Here is a 15,360-nt window from a genome sequence, read left to right as displayed (position 1 = left end):
CCTTGACCTCCAGATCGGAGCATGGAAATAAATGTCTTTCTAAGAAATGGCGGGCTAAAGGAGGTGTTGAGTACCACTTGCTAATGTTCCTTTGCCTCGGGATGCATTCAAATGTATTTAATTTGGTTCTAGAGGTAACACAAGCCTGTTGAAAAACGAACTCCACTCTTTTTCAATTGACTTTAAATGAAAGCAGAGTGATGGCAAGAAGAAAAATCAGGCAGTCCTTGACACACAGGTGGGGCCGGCCCAACCATGAGGCAGAGTGAGGCAGCAGAGCGTGGCCTCAGGCAGCAGATTTGGGACATCATAAAAGGACAACAAATGGTTAGTTATTGAGTTGGTTATTGTTGTGTCTCAACTGCTTATGGGATGTTTGGATACTAGGAACCTTAGGGTAAGTTCATAGTATCTTACCTAAGGTTCATAGAGCGCTCCGTTTGCTGCTTTGCGTCAGGTGGCAAAATGTCTTTCGCCTGCAAGAGATTCATGACTATAAGCAAAAGTGGCCTCCCAGATGTTGTTGGACTACAATTCTCCATCATCCCTGACTCTTGGCCATGCTGGTTGGGGCAGATGGGAGTTGGGGTCCAACAAGAGCTGGGGTCCAACAAGACCTTAGAACACACCCCTGTTCTAAGGTTTCGCGCTAAACTGGGGATGCTGAACCTGCAGCCCACAGAGCCGCCTTGAGAGGCGGAGAGAGGTACAGCGGAATCCCCACTGAGATGGTGGCTGCACCCACTGACTCTCCACTGCAAGGTGGGCCTGGTGGGACGGTGATTCGCCTTGCCCCACCCTCTGATTTACCTTTTGCATCCCTGCCCTAAGCTGATACCTGCTCTCCTGCGGCAACGAAGGAACATTTGATCTCATGCCTGGGAACGTCATGCAGGAAGCGAGAGTGTGGATGGAACCCATGATTAGGTTTCTTCCCACACAAACGCTGTCAGGCTGTTGTGATCCATGTTCTCTTGGCTTCCTCGAACGGCTGGTTTTAAATTAACAGGCCGCGTGGTATGGGCGGGTTTCCGTTGGTGTCGCTTACTGCGAGGGTAGGAAGAAGGTAGATCGGGATCAACTGGTCAATCGGTGGATGACTTAGCTCTTCGTTGTTTAAGAATGGCAGTGACATTGTCATGTCTAGCCCTGCTCCCCCTGTTTTGGAAGAAGGTGTTTCAGGTGATCCATCACAATCAGACTCTGAAGTAGAGGAGTTGGCCCCAGACACAGGCCACCCTGTACCAGTGGGGGAGGAAGCTCTCATGGGCGATTCACCAGCTGGTCCTGATCTCTCTCCAAAGCTGATCCCGTCAAGGGCAAATCATACAGAGTCAGTGGGAAGCCAACATTCTTCTGAAGGAGAGGCCACCGACAGGCTACTGATCCTAGGGTGCGGCGCAGGCTAAAATGCACGGAATGGAAGGAAGGCGAGAGAACATCGGTCCAGCTCGCATGGCGTCTGACCCTGCATCAGAATTGGCCTCTATGAAGTTAATGCCTTTTGAGAAAAGGCTTTACTTTCTCCTTGAAACGACAATTGTCTCGCTTACTTTTACCTAGGGAGAAGTTTCCAAGAGATTTTAGACCCTCTTCAGCTGGGAAGAGATGTTTAAAGCTTAAATAAAGCTTTGTGCATTACTTAGCAGGCCTCGTTTTTGTCTCCTAAGAAGGTAGGAGTTTTTTTTAAGAAACACGACAGACATAAAGGACCGCAGTCTGACACCTGTCGAGTTTCGTCTCTCTGAGCCTCAACGTTTCCCTGCTGGAAAACGGGACATCTGTGCGCAACAGGACGGAGGCAACGTACCGGTCAACAACATTGCAAGGAAAAAAAACATTCACTGCTACGGTTGGCCTGGTGCTAATTGCTTACATCTCGGCTCCATTTGTGCTCTTCACCTATCAAATATGGCCATTCGTTTGCTCCTTTCCACCTGTAATTGGCGTTATTTCTAGCTGCATCTCCCTCATTCTGCAATCCATTTTCTGAGAGGAGGCGGATGGCCAAGTAATGGACTTCAAGCTAGATGACTTCTCCCCCCCGGCCGCTGCCTCCTTCTCATTTCCTCTCCCCGCTTAATCATCACCATCTTTGCTACCACCTCGGAGGACGTGGAGCCTTTCAATCGGCATCATGGCCCTGCTCTTGCCGCCGTTAAAAGTGCCTGCTTGCGTGAGAACTCATCTGCAGCCCAGGAGCCGATGACGTACGAAGAAAGGCTGCTGTCCTCCAGCTCCCCCTCCCTTGGAACAGCGCAGGAATCAATGTCATTTTGATGGCAGCAAAAAAAGAAAACAGGGACGCTGGAGTCGTTTTGACAGCTTCCAGATAGTATCAGCCTCTGACTTCAGCTGAGTCGCGCTTCAGTTTTCACGCCCCGACTTTCGTGGCATGAAGGCTGCCTGGTGAGGATTGTATCAACATGGAGCTTCATCACGCCTGATAACTTGGTAATAGTGGGCGTGCTGAGGTTTCCAAATTTCTACATCCAAGCCCTCTGCCTTTCCAAGTCAACGAGTCACATCAAACTGCCCAGGAGACCCTGAAGATCTGCCTCAAAATTCCTGTGCATTGCAGAAGACCCTCGGAAGATGGGCCTAGCAATGGCGATTTAAATATGGTGGTGAGGTAGAGCCTCCAGATTCAGAAGCAGTGTGCTGCTAAATATCAGCGGTATGCTACTAAATATCAGTTTCTGGAGAACAGCCACAGGAGAGGACTCTTATTTATTTATTTATTTATTTATATTTTTATACCGCCCAATAGCCGAAGCGCTCTTGCCTTCAAAGGATCCGCAGGGGTCCTTCTCCGCGAGCCCCTGCCAAAGGAAGTGAGGCAGGTGGCTAACAGGAGGAGGGTCTTCTCTGCTGTGGCACCCCGGCTGTGGAATGAGCTCCTGAGGGAGGTTCGCCTGGCTCCTACACTGTATTCCTTCCATCGCCAGCTGAAGACCTTTTTATTTTCTCAGTATTTTAACACCTAATTTAACTTAAATTTAAACTTTGCTGTTTTAATTCTGTATTTTAATCTATATCAATCTCTGCTGTGTGGTTTTATCCTGGTTGTGCATTTTATATTGTATTTTGTATTTGTGTTTTTAGACTGTTGTTTGCTTTATTATGCTTTTCATGGTTTTAATTTTTGTGAACTGCCCAGAGAGCTTTGGCTATTGGGCGGAATAAATATGTAATAAATAAATAAATAAACCCTACTTGTAGGCTTTCTGGAGGTGCTTCTGTTTTTTGTCTTGCGTTGTTTTTTCAAATTGCATCGCAAATTTCGGATATGTGCAGACTTCAATAGCAAACAGCATTCCAGTTTGTTTTTTGGTTCGGGTGGTGCGAATTTGGTAATTTTGCATTCATGGCTTTTAGCTTCACAACAATTCCGTGAGGTAAAGGTAAGGACTTGGTGAAGGCCCTCTGGTGAGTTTTGTAGGCGAGGAAGGGATTGAACCCAAGTCTCACCCCTCCAATCCAAATTCTACCGACTGTCATGTCTAACCCTACTGCCCCTGTTTTGGGAGAAGGGGTTTCAGGTAATCAATCAGATTCAGATTCAGAACTAGACACAGTGCCAGACACCAGCCAGACCGTACCAGTGGGGGAGGAAGCTCTCATGGGCGATTCCCCAGCTGGCAGTCAGCCCACTCCAGAGCTTATCTCCTCAAGGCCAAATCCTACATCCTCAGAGGGAAACAAGGGAGCTTCCAGGAATGAGCATTCTGAAACACTAACTGATGCTAGAATCCGCCGGGAGCTCAAACGCACAGCGCGTAAAGAAGTCATGAGAAAGTTGGAGAGATTGCACCAGAACCTACCACCACACCAGGCCCTTTGAAGTACAGGCATTTGAGAAGTAACTTCTCTCTCTCTCTCTCTTCTTGAACAGACATTTGTTGCTTAAGAAAAGCTTTAGATTGCTTAGCAAGCCTCATCATTTGCCTCCCATTGAAAGTACAAGGGCTTGGGAGGGACACGACACCCACCATGCCACAACTGAGAAATGCACGCACCATAAGACACCATCCAAATGTTATCTGGTATCTAGTTGTCTTCCTTGGCTATTGAGTTACTCTTGTTGTTGAGCATCTAGTGTCACAAGAGCGTGAGGGCTGTTTTATATTGGATTTCTCCTCTTTCACGACGGGGGCCATATGAAAAACACAACATGTGCCTAAGGGATCGGTGAACCCCTTAAGGCCTTGAGGGAACAAATTGATCCGTTTCAAGGAAGTTGTCATGCAAAAATCAATGCATGTCGATCTGATCATACAGGCTGGGAATGTGTTCTTGGGTTTTGTGTTTCCCATCACAAGAATGAAAGTTGAGCACCAAACTAGACCTTCAGAACATCTGCAAAGTAGCTGAGTCCCCCCAAAATGTGTCCCCCCCACATCCCCCATTTCTCTCCTTGTGTTTTTGGTGTGTGTGTGTTTTTTGTTGTTGTTGTTGTTGTTTTTTGCAGACTTGGGTGTCCCTACCAAGTTCTAGTTTCAGGCAAGGGCTTAAAAATGGCAAGGCCTCCTGGTAATCTATTTATTTAGGGCACAGAGGGCCAGGATCTCTTCTCAATCCTCCCAGAGTGCAGGACATGGAATAATGGGCTCAAGTTACAGGAAGCCAGATTCCAGCTGGACATCAGGAAAAACTTCCTGACTGTTAGAGCAGTACGACAATGGAACCAGTTATGTAGGGAGGTTGTGGGCTCTCCCTCACGAGAGGCCTTCAAGAGGCAGCTGGACAGCCATCTGTCGGGTATGCTTTGAGGTGGATTTCTGCATTGACCAGGGGGTTGGACTCGATGGCCTTATGGACCCCTTCCAACTCTACTATTCTATGATTCTACGATTCCTATCAGCCTCTGAACTCACCGGCTGACCAGCATCCTATGCAGAGTGGAAGGAGCACGGAGGTGATATTCACCACGCGCCTCTCCCACGCTGCATTTTTGCTAGATGGGCGTTTTTGCCCATCTAGCTAGGCTTTGCATAGAGGGAGGGAAGGAGGCTGGGAATGGCTGGGGATAGCTCATATCCTCACTTCCCCAGTCTCCTCCCCTCCCACCCATAGAGCCGCCCCCTTTCCTCTCCAAGGTTGCATTTGCAGCTCGGAAAGGCAGCCATCACTGCAAGGGGGAGGGGTGCGGATCTCAGACTCTTGGGTCCGAGGTCAGAACTCTGTTTCCAACCTCGGATCCAGGAATCTGAAATATCCCATGGCCTCCAGACACTGTCTAGGGGGCATAGGACTGCTCTTCCCATTATTGGTTTAATTTTTTCTCTCCCTCCCCACCCCAAATGGCACTCAAAACACCTTATAATAAAATCCAGATTAAAAACAATCTTAATTCAAACACAACATTAAAACAAATGAATTAAAAGCACAACAATATTTATTCATTCATTTATTACCATTTATATATGTATAGAAATCACCTAGGCCTAAGGCTAATGGTCCCAGGCTGTGGTGACTGAGGCCATGTAAGGACCCAGACAGGCAGATTAGCATAGCGCCAGAGAAATGATCTCCCTGACTCCGGCACATCTGTATTTTGTGTTGCACCGTATGTTTGCGGTAAGCCAAAGATAAAAATGGAATGGCATAAAATAGAACGGGGGAGCTGGGTTTCAAAGGCAAGTTTGCATAAATTAAAATGCAACACATTTAAAAGTCAGGTCTGCCCGGATGATAGAGAAATAGTATATCCACGTCCCCAGAACAAATACTAAATATGAATGAATGGCAAGGATCTATGGTCTGCAGAGCACAGAAAAGAAAACCGTGGCATTTCCAGCTGATTAACTTGACAAGGTCATGCAGCCTTTTTTAAAAAAAATAAATGAAAAAGAAGTTGGCGGTCAGCAATTGCTACACTCATGTAAAAGTTTTGCAATATTTCATTTCAAATATTTAACATCATGTCAAATATTGACTTGATGTTAAATATTTGAAATGAAAATACTTTGGGGAGGGGGGGAAACAGAGCAGACACACTTGTTCAAAACCATATTATCTTTTGAAATTTCACGGGCAACTAATTTTATTTATTTATTTATTTAAAACATTTGTATCCCGCCCTATATCATTAAGATTTCAGGGCGGCGTACAGATAAAAGCATACAGTATAAAACAATAAATATGCACAGTTAAAAACAAATTAAACCATGAACCAAGTTAAAACAATATATAATTTAAAAGCAGTAAAAGCAGTAAAAACAATGTGCCATCTTTATATTTATTTATTTTATTTATTTATTACATTTCTATACCTCCCAATAGCTGGAGCTCTCTGGGCGGTTCACAAAAATTAAAACCATTCAAAGTATAAAACAACAGTATAAAACCATAATATAAAATACGATATAAAAGGTTTATAGACTGTTAAAATGCTGGGAGAATATAATGTAGGTGCCAAGCGAACCTCCTTAGGGAGCTCGTTCCACAGCCGGGGTGCCACAGCAGAGAAGGCCCTCCTCCTGGTAGCCACCGGCCTCACTTCCCTTGGCAAGGGCTCATGGAGAAGGATCCCTGAGGATGACATTAGGGTCTGGGCAGGTACATATGGGAGGAGGCGTTCCTTCAGATAGCCTGGACCCAAGCCGTTTAAGGCTTTAAATGTTAATACCAGCACTTTGAATCAGGCCCGGACCTGGACTGGAAGCCAATGAAGCTGGAAAAGGACTGGCGTGATGTGGTCTCATCGGCCATTCCCTGTTAGTAACCGTGCTGCCCTGTTTTGTACCAGTTGAAGTTTCCGGACCGTTTTCAAAGGCAGCCCCACGTATAAGTTCTGAATCTTCCACTTCCAGTCCTGCAGAAAGCAGGAGATTTGAAACCAGGACTTCTCAGCTCTTCGCTACTCTAAGGTTTTTCCTTAGATCGCATAATGCATCAGAAGCAGCAATCTGGGTTTGGATGTGACCTGGATTTTGTAATTGAAATGTTCTATGCAAGCAGCATCAGTCTTTCCAAGCAACAGTTAAGAGGCATCAATAACCTGCTGCACCATCCCATCTAGGGCTCCGTTCTCCCCGTGACTCAGTCGCCTGGTATGGATCCAATCCTGATTTTTTGCAAGAAGTGGCAACTTGGCCAACCCCCGTTCCTCTCCCCACTGCCCGTTGCTTCTTGCCCGGACCTCCGGTTATAGCAACGTGGTGACGCATGCCTTCTGTTTTTCAATATCGAATTTACAACTGCACGCTATTTATACACCAGCAAAAGAGAGGAATCATACAACTGCACTTCATCCCTTGTGCAATTGTGAAGCGATCGTTGCATGAGCAATCCAGACAGTCGCTCACGGATTCCCGGCTTTGATGCTTTGCAAAGCAAGCGGTATGTTTGACCCGTGGCCAGTTTTCCATGCAGACAGTTTTGCCCGAGACAGAGAGACCTGCACCACTGTGTTTTATCCTGGCTTCTGCTTGCACTGTGATGTGCTTAAATCAATGAATATTTAGAATGATCTTTTGGCCTACGACACCAAACGTATGGGAGTCGTAGGCCAAAACGTATGAGAGAGTTCCACAGGTAGTCCACCACTGATTTAGAGGTTGAGCTTGGGGCAGTGGGGGGGGGGGGAAGAAAAACTCATCCCAAGGCACTGTCCGAAGGCATGTGATGTAGCCAGCTTGCTGAAGCTGAGCAACTCTAAGTATTGGTTGATAGATTGATTTGATTTAGATCCCCACCACCACCAAGAAAAATGGCACTCAAGGCAGCTTACAATCATCAATAAAACTTGACTAAAACAATAATACAATGCATTTGAAACACAATCAAAACACAGCAATAACAGAATAAACACAGCAATAACAGAATAAAAACAGCATCCAACCCAACAGTCCTGCTTTCACTTCCTTGAATAAAGAGGTCTTTTCCTGCTGGTGGAAGGACAGCAGAGAGGGAGAAAACTTAACCTCCCTCAGCAGGGAGTTCCACAGCCTGGGAACGGCCACCAAGAAGGCCCTGCACCACGTCCCCACCAAATGTGCCTCTGAAGGATGTGGTATCGAAAGAAGGGCCTCTTCTGAAGGTCTTAAGAACTGGGCAGACTTGTATGGGGGAAGGCGGTCTTTCAGGTAGGCTGGCCCCAAGCCGTCTAGGGCTTTATAGGTCATAACAAGCACGTTAATTGTGCCCTGTATAATTAGCATCTGGAAGGGAGACTAACCCCATCTATGCTACCTTGAGTTCCATCATAGAAAGAACATTATGCTCCTCATCATCATCGTCCTCATTATTATTAATTTCTATACCACCCCATAGCCAAAGCTCTCTCAGTGGTTTATAACAATTCCATTTCTGCAATTGCTGAACTCTTAAAGAAGGGTTGTTCATGCAAGCTGGAAACCTGTGTATCTGAGTTGCTTGCACAGTTGGATGTGCCTGTCTTGGAAACCTCTTGTTTTTCTTTTCATTTGTCCAATCAGGTAGCAAGATGGGAGCACAAGACCCGGTCGCTCACTCACATCTTCCATTCCCCGTACTTGGCCTGTTATTGTCTAGGAGCTGTCATCGTGACACTTAATTTTCTGCGAAGTCACTGGTAAGTGTTGCGTTCTGTGGGTGCTTGGGGCTTGCAGGGGGAAAGCGGTAGTGTCTGATGGAGTTAAATGAGGGCAGGTAAAGTCCTGGGAAGGGAGGTAAAAGCAAGTCATAGCAAGAAAAGTAAAAGCAAATGTATTCTTATGCAGAGGGAAGAAGGAAACAGGACCGCGGACAGCTCTAAGTGAGCCCTGCTGGCTGAGACTCTCTCCTGCTAGGATAATCATAGGAGGATGTTGTCTTAGCAGGGAGCTAAAGCCAACTGAAGCCTTAAGTAGGCTGACAAGACCTATGGCGTGGCTACATAAACATGGTTTAAACACGCTCAGTAACCATTTGATGCAAAAGGTTTAGCAGCCTGACCGTGGCCCGACGTAGTTCATCATCTTGAAAGTTACGGTTTTAATTGTGAATGCTAATTTCCTTAGCATTATCCCACCCACCCCAAACCTGCTTTGCCATCCTACGCACAGGGTCTCAGTGAGAGGAAGGTGTGCAAGGCAGTCTCTCAAGTCCATGTCACCCCTCCTTCTTTTAGAATGAAGGGAAAATACATCTCCCAGTGCGCTCTTTAAGAGTCACAGAATCCTCTGTTTGCAGAAGCATTGGGGATTATCTGTGTGCTTAGCTAACAGGTCACTTCAACTCTCTTATCTCTGATATGACAAGATAAAGCTGTCCCCCTCCCCTGTGAGCTAGTAATCCTGCATGAATGATGTACGGTACATTATGGAAATGTGTCCTCAGGTATACCCAGTGCAGTGAAGGTAACCTAAGCAATCAGTGGGTGGGTTTTTAAATGGCTTTTTCAGCACCTGCGCTGCAAAATCCTGCTTCCAGGTTTCTAGCCCCTATGATGTCGAAGAGAGGCTCGGAAATTTGAAATGACACCTGCAGAAACCTCAGCAGGCTGCTGAGTAGTAGATGGGTCTCTTTTCCAGGGCTTTAGTGTCCTCTGTCACTCCTTGGCTATCTCCCACAAGTGACCAAATGAGAATAAACTGTTCAGGCAGGATGAGATCATAATTTAGAAGTCTGTTCTATTTCCATCGTCTGTATAGGGATGCAGAATTTAGGTTTTTTGGGAATGCACAATCTGGATTCCCTGCATGCAGAAAAGTGTGTGTGTTTTATAAATATTGACATAGACAGATGCACACTCATACACAAATATAAATTATATATTTTTTTCAGTTTTCGATACTAGGGCTCAATCCCAGAAGATCATAAAATGGAGGGTTTGAGCAACAGAAATCAAGGCATAAAACTGCCTGATACCGAAGCAGACCATGGGTCTATCTAACTCAGGACTACTAGCAACTGAGCATGTTTAGCCTGGAGAAGAGAAGATTGAGGGGAGACATGATAGCACTCTTCAAATACTTGAAAGGTTGTCACACAGAGGAGGGCCAGGATCTCTTCTCGATCCTCCCAGAGTGCAGGGCACGGAATAATGGGCTCAAGTTGCAGGAAGCCAGATTCCAGCTGGACATCAGGAAAACCTTCCTGACTGTTAGAGCAGTATGACAATGGAACCAGTTACCTAGGGAGGTTGTGGGCTCTCCCACACTGGAGGCCTTCAAGAGGCAGCTGGACAACCCTCTGTTAGGTATGCTTTCGGGTGGATTCCTGCATTGAGCCGGGGGTTGGACTTGATGGCCTTCGAGGCCCCTTCCAACTCTACAGTTCTATAATTCTATGAACTCCTCTATTCTTTCCCAGCCTTGATGAATCCTTCTAGCTGGAATTACTGTGGGCTGAATCTGGGGCCTTCTGCCTTCAAAGCATGAGCTCTGTCACCTTACCATACCCCCTCTCCAAGGTAGACCTTCAACCCAACTCCCGAATTCAATTAATAGGACTGGGGGAGTCAGACAAAGGCGGGCAAATTCTCAAGATAATTCCCAAGGTACAAAGCCCTCAAGAGCCCACCCTTTCACTGACTTTCTTTTGAACGGAGGACCAGGAGCAGCTGCTGTTTCCTTTCATTGGGCCGGCTGCAGTGTTTTCCTGGAACGCTTAGAGGAAAGGTTGCAATTGGATCATAATGTAATTGCAAGTTCAGGGCCTGCTTGACTTATGTAATAGGGAGATAAGTGTGTTTGAGTTTTGCAGCGCGCGCGCCTCTCGCCGGCCGGTTTCGTAGCAGGAGATCTCGTAGCTGCTGTTTGTTTCTGAGATGTTCTGTAAACGCCGGTATCTCTTTCCTGATACAAACAGCACCTGGTAGTAAAAGGAGAGATACTCCGTGTTGACAAAATATTGTTGACAGCTCGCTAATGAACTCAGCTGTTTCTCGTAAAGGGCCACGTACGCCGTTAAGTCAATGAAGGGAGCAGAAGTCTAGGAAAGAGCTCTCCCGTGAATTTGCTTCCTGGAGTTGCGCTGACCTGAACTTGCCTTCCTGGGAAGAGGAAGAGCGGGTCAGCAAAGCGGATCAGCTTCATAAATTGTCCTCTTCATTGCTGCCTTTACAGCACATGTCTGGAAGAAGGGGTGCAGGATAGTCCATAAGACAGGAGTGCACAACTTACACACACGCACACCGAGCCTTAACTGCATATCCTACAGATGCTTCAGGGCCAGCATGCCTAGGACGCTGAGCTGAAGAAGGCACCAAGCTGAGCTCAGTAGCCGTGAACCATCTGCAGTGAGCTGGTGTCACAAAACGCAAGAGCCTGTAACCTTTTCCCCAAGGTTCTACAGGTGGTTTTTGGGCACCAGCTACAAAAGTGATTCTCCTTCAGTTAGCTTTAAATTCGATTTCTTTTCTAATTTCCACGTCAGTGTCGTTTGCGCAAGCTAAAAGTCAACGGAACACAGCTTTGCTTTGAGGCAACGTTACCGAGCACTTAGCACTTCAAATAATGTTCCCGCGTAGCCCCCAGCTTTGTGCACATATGTACGGGTTCTTGTGGGGGGTGGGGGCAGCAAGACCCCCCCCCTTTATGCTCTTTATGATTTTATTTTTTGTGAACCGCCCAGAGAGCTTCGGCTATTGGGCGGTATAAAAAAGTAATAAATAAATAAATAAATAAATAAATATCATTATGGTGACCATATGAAAGGAGGACCGGGCTCCTGTATCTTTAACAGTTGCATAGAAAAGGGAATTTCTGCAGGTGTCATTTGTACATATGGAGAACCTGGTGAAATTCCCTCTTCATCACAACAGTTAAAGCTGCAGGAGCTATACTAGGGTGATCAGATTTAAAAGAGGGCAGGGCTCCTGCAGCTCTAACTGTTGTGATGAAGAGGGAATGTCACCAGGTTCTCCATATATACAAATGACGCCTGCAGAAATTCCCTTTTCAATACAACTGTTAAAGATACAGGATCCCTGTCCTCCTTTTCATAGGGTCAGCCTAAACATCATACCTGCACCAAGCCCCATAATGCCCCACCCCCGGTAGCTCTGCAAAGCTGACTTCAGAGCCAGAGGTACTCCTTACCCAGGGCACTATTTATCGTAGGGCCGGTCCAGGGTGCCCTGACTCTGGCTGCTGTATCCTCATCCCCTGCACCATCTTCCTGCCAACCGTATCATTGGTACCAGCAACACAGATCATCCTTTCCAACGTGGAAGGCTCTCTTCTTCCTCTCCCAGGGAGCCTCATATGGATCACTCTTTTCCTAGCGCTGCTACCTGTGAGAAAAGAGCAATCTGGATCACCAGGGTGTGTGTGTGGGGGGGCAACTTCCACACCAGCATCATGCATGGCACTCTGAGCCAAACAAGTTGAGCACCCATGGCTTAAGAGAATGCCCTGGCAAAGCCCTGGGTTCAAATCTCCCTGTTATCAAGATCTAGAGTGGGAGGGATTGAAAGCCATGGCCAGGGGTGTCGATAGAGCTGGGCCCATTGGGACCGAGGCCTGGATCTATTTACTAGGAGCCCAGATTGATTCAGAAGAGTCCCAGAGTGTCCAGTGGAGCTAATGGGAATGATGATGATTGATTATTGATTATTGGCTTGGCTTAATTGCCATGCGCCTGGGGGGGGGGGGTGATTTTCGAGAGGGATTGGCACCAGGGAGGGGAGTTTTAACAAAATCTCTCCCTGTGTGGCAGTTATGTGTAGGGAAAAACTGTTTCCGTTGCTTTGCCATGATCTTGGGCAGGTTTTTTTTTATTTATTTATTTATTTATTTATTATATTTCTATACCGCCCAATAGCCGGAGCTCTCTGGGCGGTTCACAAAAATTGACTATACCACCCAGAGAGCTTCGGATATTGGGCAGTATAGAAATGCAATAAAATAATAAATAAATAAATTGAAGACTGTATTTTATTTGAGCTTACTTAGCTGAGAAATGAATCAGTTGGCTTTGCCTCCTGGGAAATGCATTTGCATATATAGATCGAAATGGACATATGCACCTTGTATTGAGTTATGTCCCATGGCCCTGGGCCCCCGAACCTTGTAAGGGACTCGCCTCATGCGCTGCCTACGAGTTTCCCAGTGGCGTCTGGTTGGCTGCCGTGAGAAGCAGGATGCCTGGCTTAGGCGAGCTTTTGGTCCAATCTGGCTGGGCTCCTTCTGTGATTATCAATAGCAGAGCCCATGGATCGAATTCTCAAGAAAAGTTTTAGCCTTTGTTTTGAGTGATGCTTCATAAGCCGCAGTGCGGGCGTGATACATTCTTTGTGCCCTTTTGAGCCTGATAAGAACAGACGCAAATGCAGAGTCGGGAAAAGAAAAGAGCAGCCCAAACGTACGGGATATAAGTCCTAAGTGGTGTCCGTTCTGTTAATGCAGGCTCTATAATCTCAGCGTCTGATGACGTCAGAGCACCGAGGCTGCCTGGCTATGTCATTTCCCTGTTACTTTTCTTCCCTTTTTATTTTCTGAGTCATCAAATACTTTCCCAATAGAAGCACGTCCTGTGATCCTATCCGGCTGAATAAAGCCAGACTGTGCGTTAAGTAGCATTGCTACTTTACGCTACTTTCCCAAACCTTGCTTGTTCCGCTGAGTGACCACTAGAGATTCTCTGTTCTTCCTTTTTCATTCAAGGGTTTTCTGCCCGGCTGCCATTTCATAGGATCATCCAGTATCAGAGGCAGCAAGCCTATATACACCCGTTGCTGGGGAGCATGGTTGGGAGGTTGCTGTTGCACTTGTGTCCTGCTTATGGGTTTCCCGTGGGCTAATAATAATAATAATAATAATAATAATAATAATAATAATAATCTTACCCGCCTCTCCATTTTGATCGAGGCAGGGAACAACAGTAAGTATTTCTTGTTTATTCGTTCAGTCGCTTCCGGCTCTTCGTGACTTCATGGACCAGCCCACGCCAGAGCTTTCTGTCGGCCGTTGCCACCCCTAGCTCCCCCAAGGTCAAGTCCGTCACCTCCAGAATATCCTCCATCCATCTTGCCCTTGGTTGGCCCCTCTTCCTTTTGCCTTCCACTTTCCCTAGCATCAGCCTCTTCTCCAGGGTGTCCTGTCTTCTCATTATGTGGCCAAAGTACTTCAGTTTTGCCTTTAATACCATTCCCTCAAGTGAGCAGTCTGGCTTGATTTCCTGGAGTATGGACTGGTTTGATCTTCTTGCGGTCCAAGGCACTCTCAGAATTCTCCTCCAACACCACAGTTCAAAAGCATCTATCTTCCTTCGCTCAGCTTTCCTTATGGTCCAGTTCTTGCAGCCATAGGTTACTACGGGGAATACCATTGCTTTAACTATGCGGACCTTTGTTGTCAGTGTGGTGTCTCTGCTCTTAACTATTTTATCAAGATTTGTCATTGCTCTCCTCCCAAGAAGTAAACGTCTTCTGATTTCCTGGCTGCAGTCAGCGTCTGCAGTAATCTTTGCGCCCAGAAATACAAAGTCTGTCACTGCCTCCACGTTTTCTCCCTCTATTTGCCAGTTATCAATCCAGCTGGTTGCCATAATCTTGGTTTTTTGGAGGTTTAACTGCAACCCAGCTTTTGCACTTTCTTCTTTCACCTTCGTCATAAGGCTCCTCAGCTCGCTTTCAGCCATCAAAGTGGTGTCATCTGCATATCTGAGATTGTTAATGTTTCTTCCTGTGATTTTAACTCCAGCCTTGATTTTAACTCCAGCCTTGGATTCGTCAAGCCCAGCATGTCGCATGATGTGTTCTGCATACAAGTTGAATAGGTAGGGTGAGATAAAATACATAAAATACTGATTAAAAACGTAATATACATTGTTAAAACCTCCTAAAAAGCATACTAAAAGCATCCTAAAATTCCACTGGATAGGCCTGCCAGAAGAGATCAGTCTTCATAGCTTTCTTAAATGCTAAAACACTGTTAAGTTGATAAATCTCCTTCAGCAGGCCATTCCACAGCCTGGGAGCAGCAGAGGAAAAGGTCCTCTGGGTAATACCTGTCAGCCTAGTTTTGGCTGTCTGAAGGAAGTTCTTCCCAGAGGGCCTGCGTGTGCGGGGCGGATTATACAGCAGAAAGCGATCCTGCAGGTAGCCTGGACCCAGACCATGTAGGGCTTTAAAGGTGATGACCAACCCTTTATACTTTGCTCGGAAACTAATTGACAGCCAGTGAAGAGATTTTAAAACTGGTGTAATGTGGTCCCCCCTAGGTGTGCCGGTGACCAGCCTGGCTGCCATATTTTGAACTTGTTGAAGTTTCTGGACTAGGCAAGAAAGGTAGCCCTATGTAGAGCGCTTTGCAGAAGTCGAGCCCCGAAGTTAACAGCGTGTGCACTGGCTGGGCACTGTGTGAATAGAGTGCTGGACTGGATGGACCCTGGGTCTGATCCAGCAGGGCTCTTCTGATGTTCTTAACTGTCGATCAGCAACTTCCAGCC

The 15,360-nt window shown here is 46.4% G+C and overlaps 2 protein-coding genes across 5 annotated transcripts in view; one reads left to right on the top strand and one right to left on the bottom strand.

Annotated features, from left to right (window-relative positions):
• The window catches only part of MPRIP (myosin phosphatase Rho interacting protein), a 477,073-nt gene that overhangs the window by 111,517 nt on the left and 350,196 nt on the right, over positions 1-15,360 (bottom strand). The window lies entirely within an intron of this gene.
• Positions 1-15,360, top strand: part of PEMT (phosphatidylethanolamine N-methyltransferase) — a 79,375-nt gene that overhangs the window by 23,393 nt on the left and 40,622 nt on the right. For all 4 annotated transcript variants that reach the window (XR_010026241.1, XM_063143172.1, XM_063143174.1 and 1 more), the window contains exon 3: positions 8,446-8,557. Coding sequence is in view for 3 of the 4 variants with exons in the window: in XM_063143172.1 (XP_062999242.1) it covers positions 8,446-8,557 (112 nt within the window). In the remaining variant the exon portion in view is untranslated. The remainder of the gene's footprint in view (positions 1-8,445; positions 8,558-15,360) is intronic.

This window comes from Elgaria multicarinata, chromosome 17, assembly GCF_023053635.1.
Source record: "Elgaria multicarinata webbii isolate HBS135686 ecotype San Diego chromosome 17, rElgMul1.1.pri, whole genome shotgun sequence".
Taxonomy (NCBI): Eukaryota; Metazoa; Chordata; class Lepidosauria; order Squamata; family Anguidae; genus Elgaria; species Elgaria multicarinata.
The sequence above is the reverse complement of the archived record's forward strand: the minus strand, read 5'-3'. Positions and strand labels throughout refer to the sequence as shown.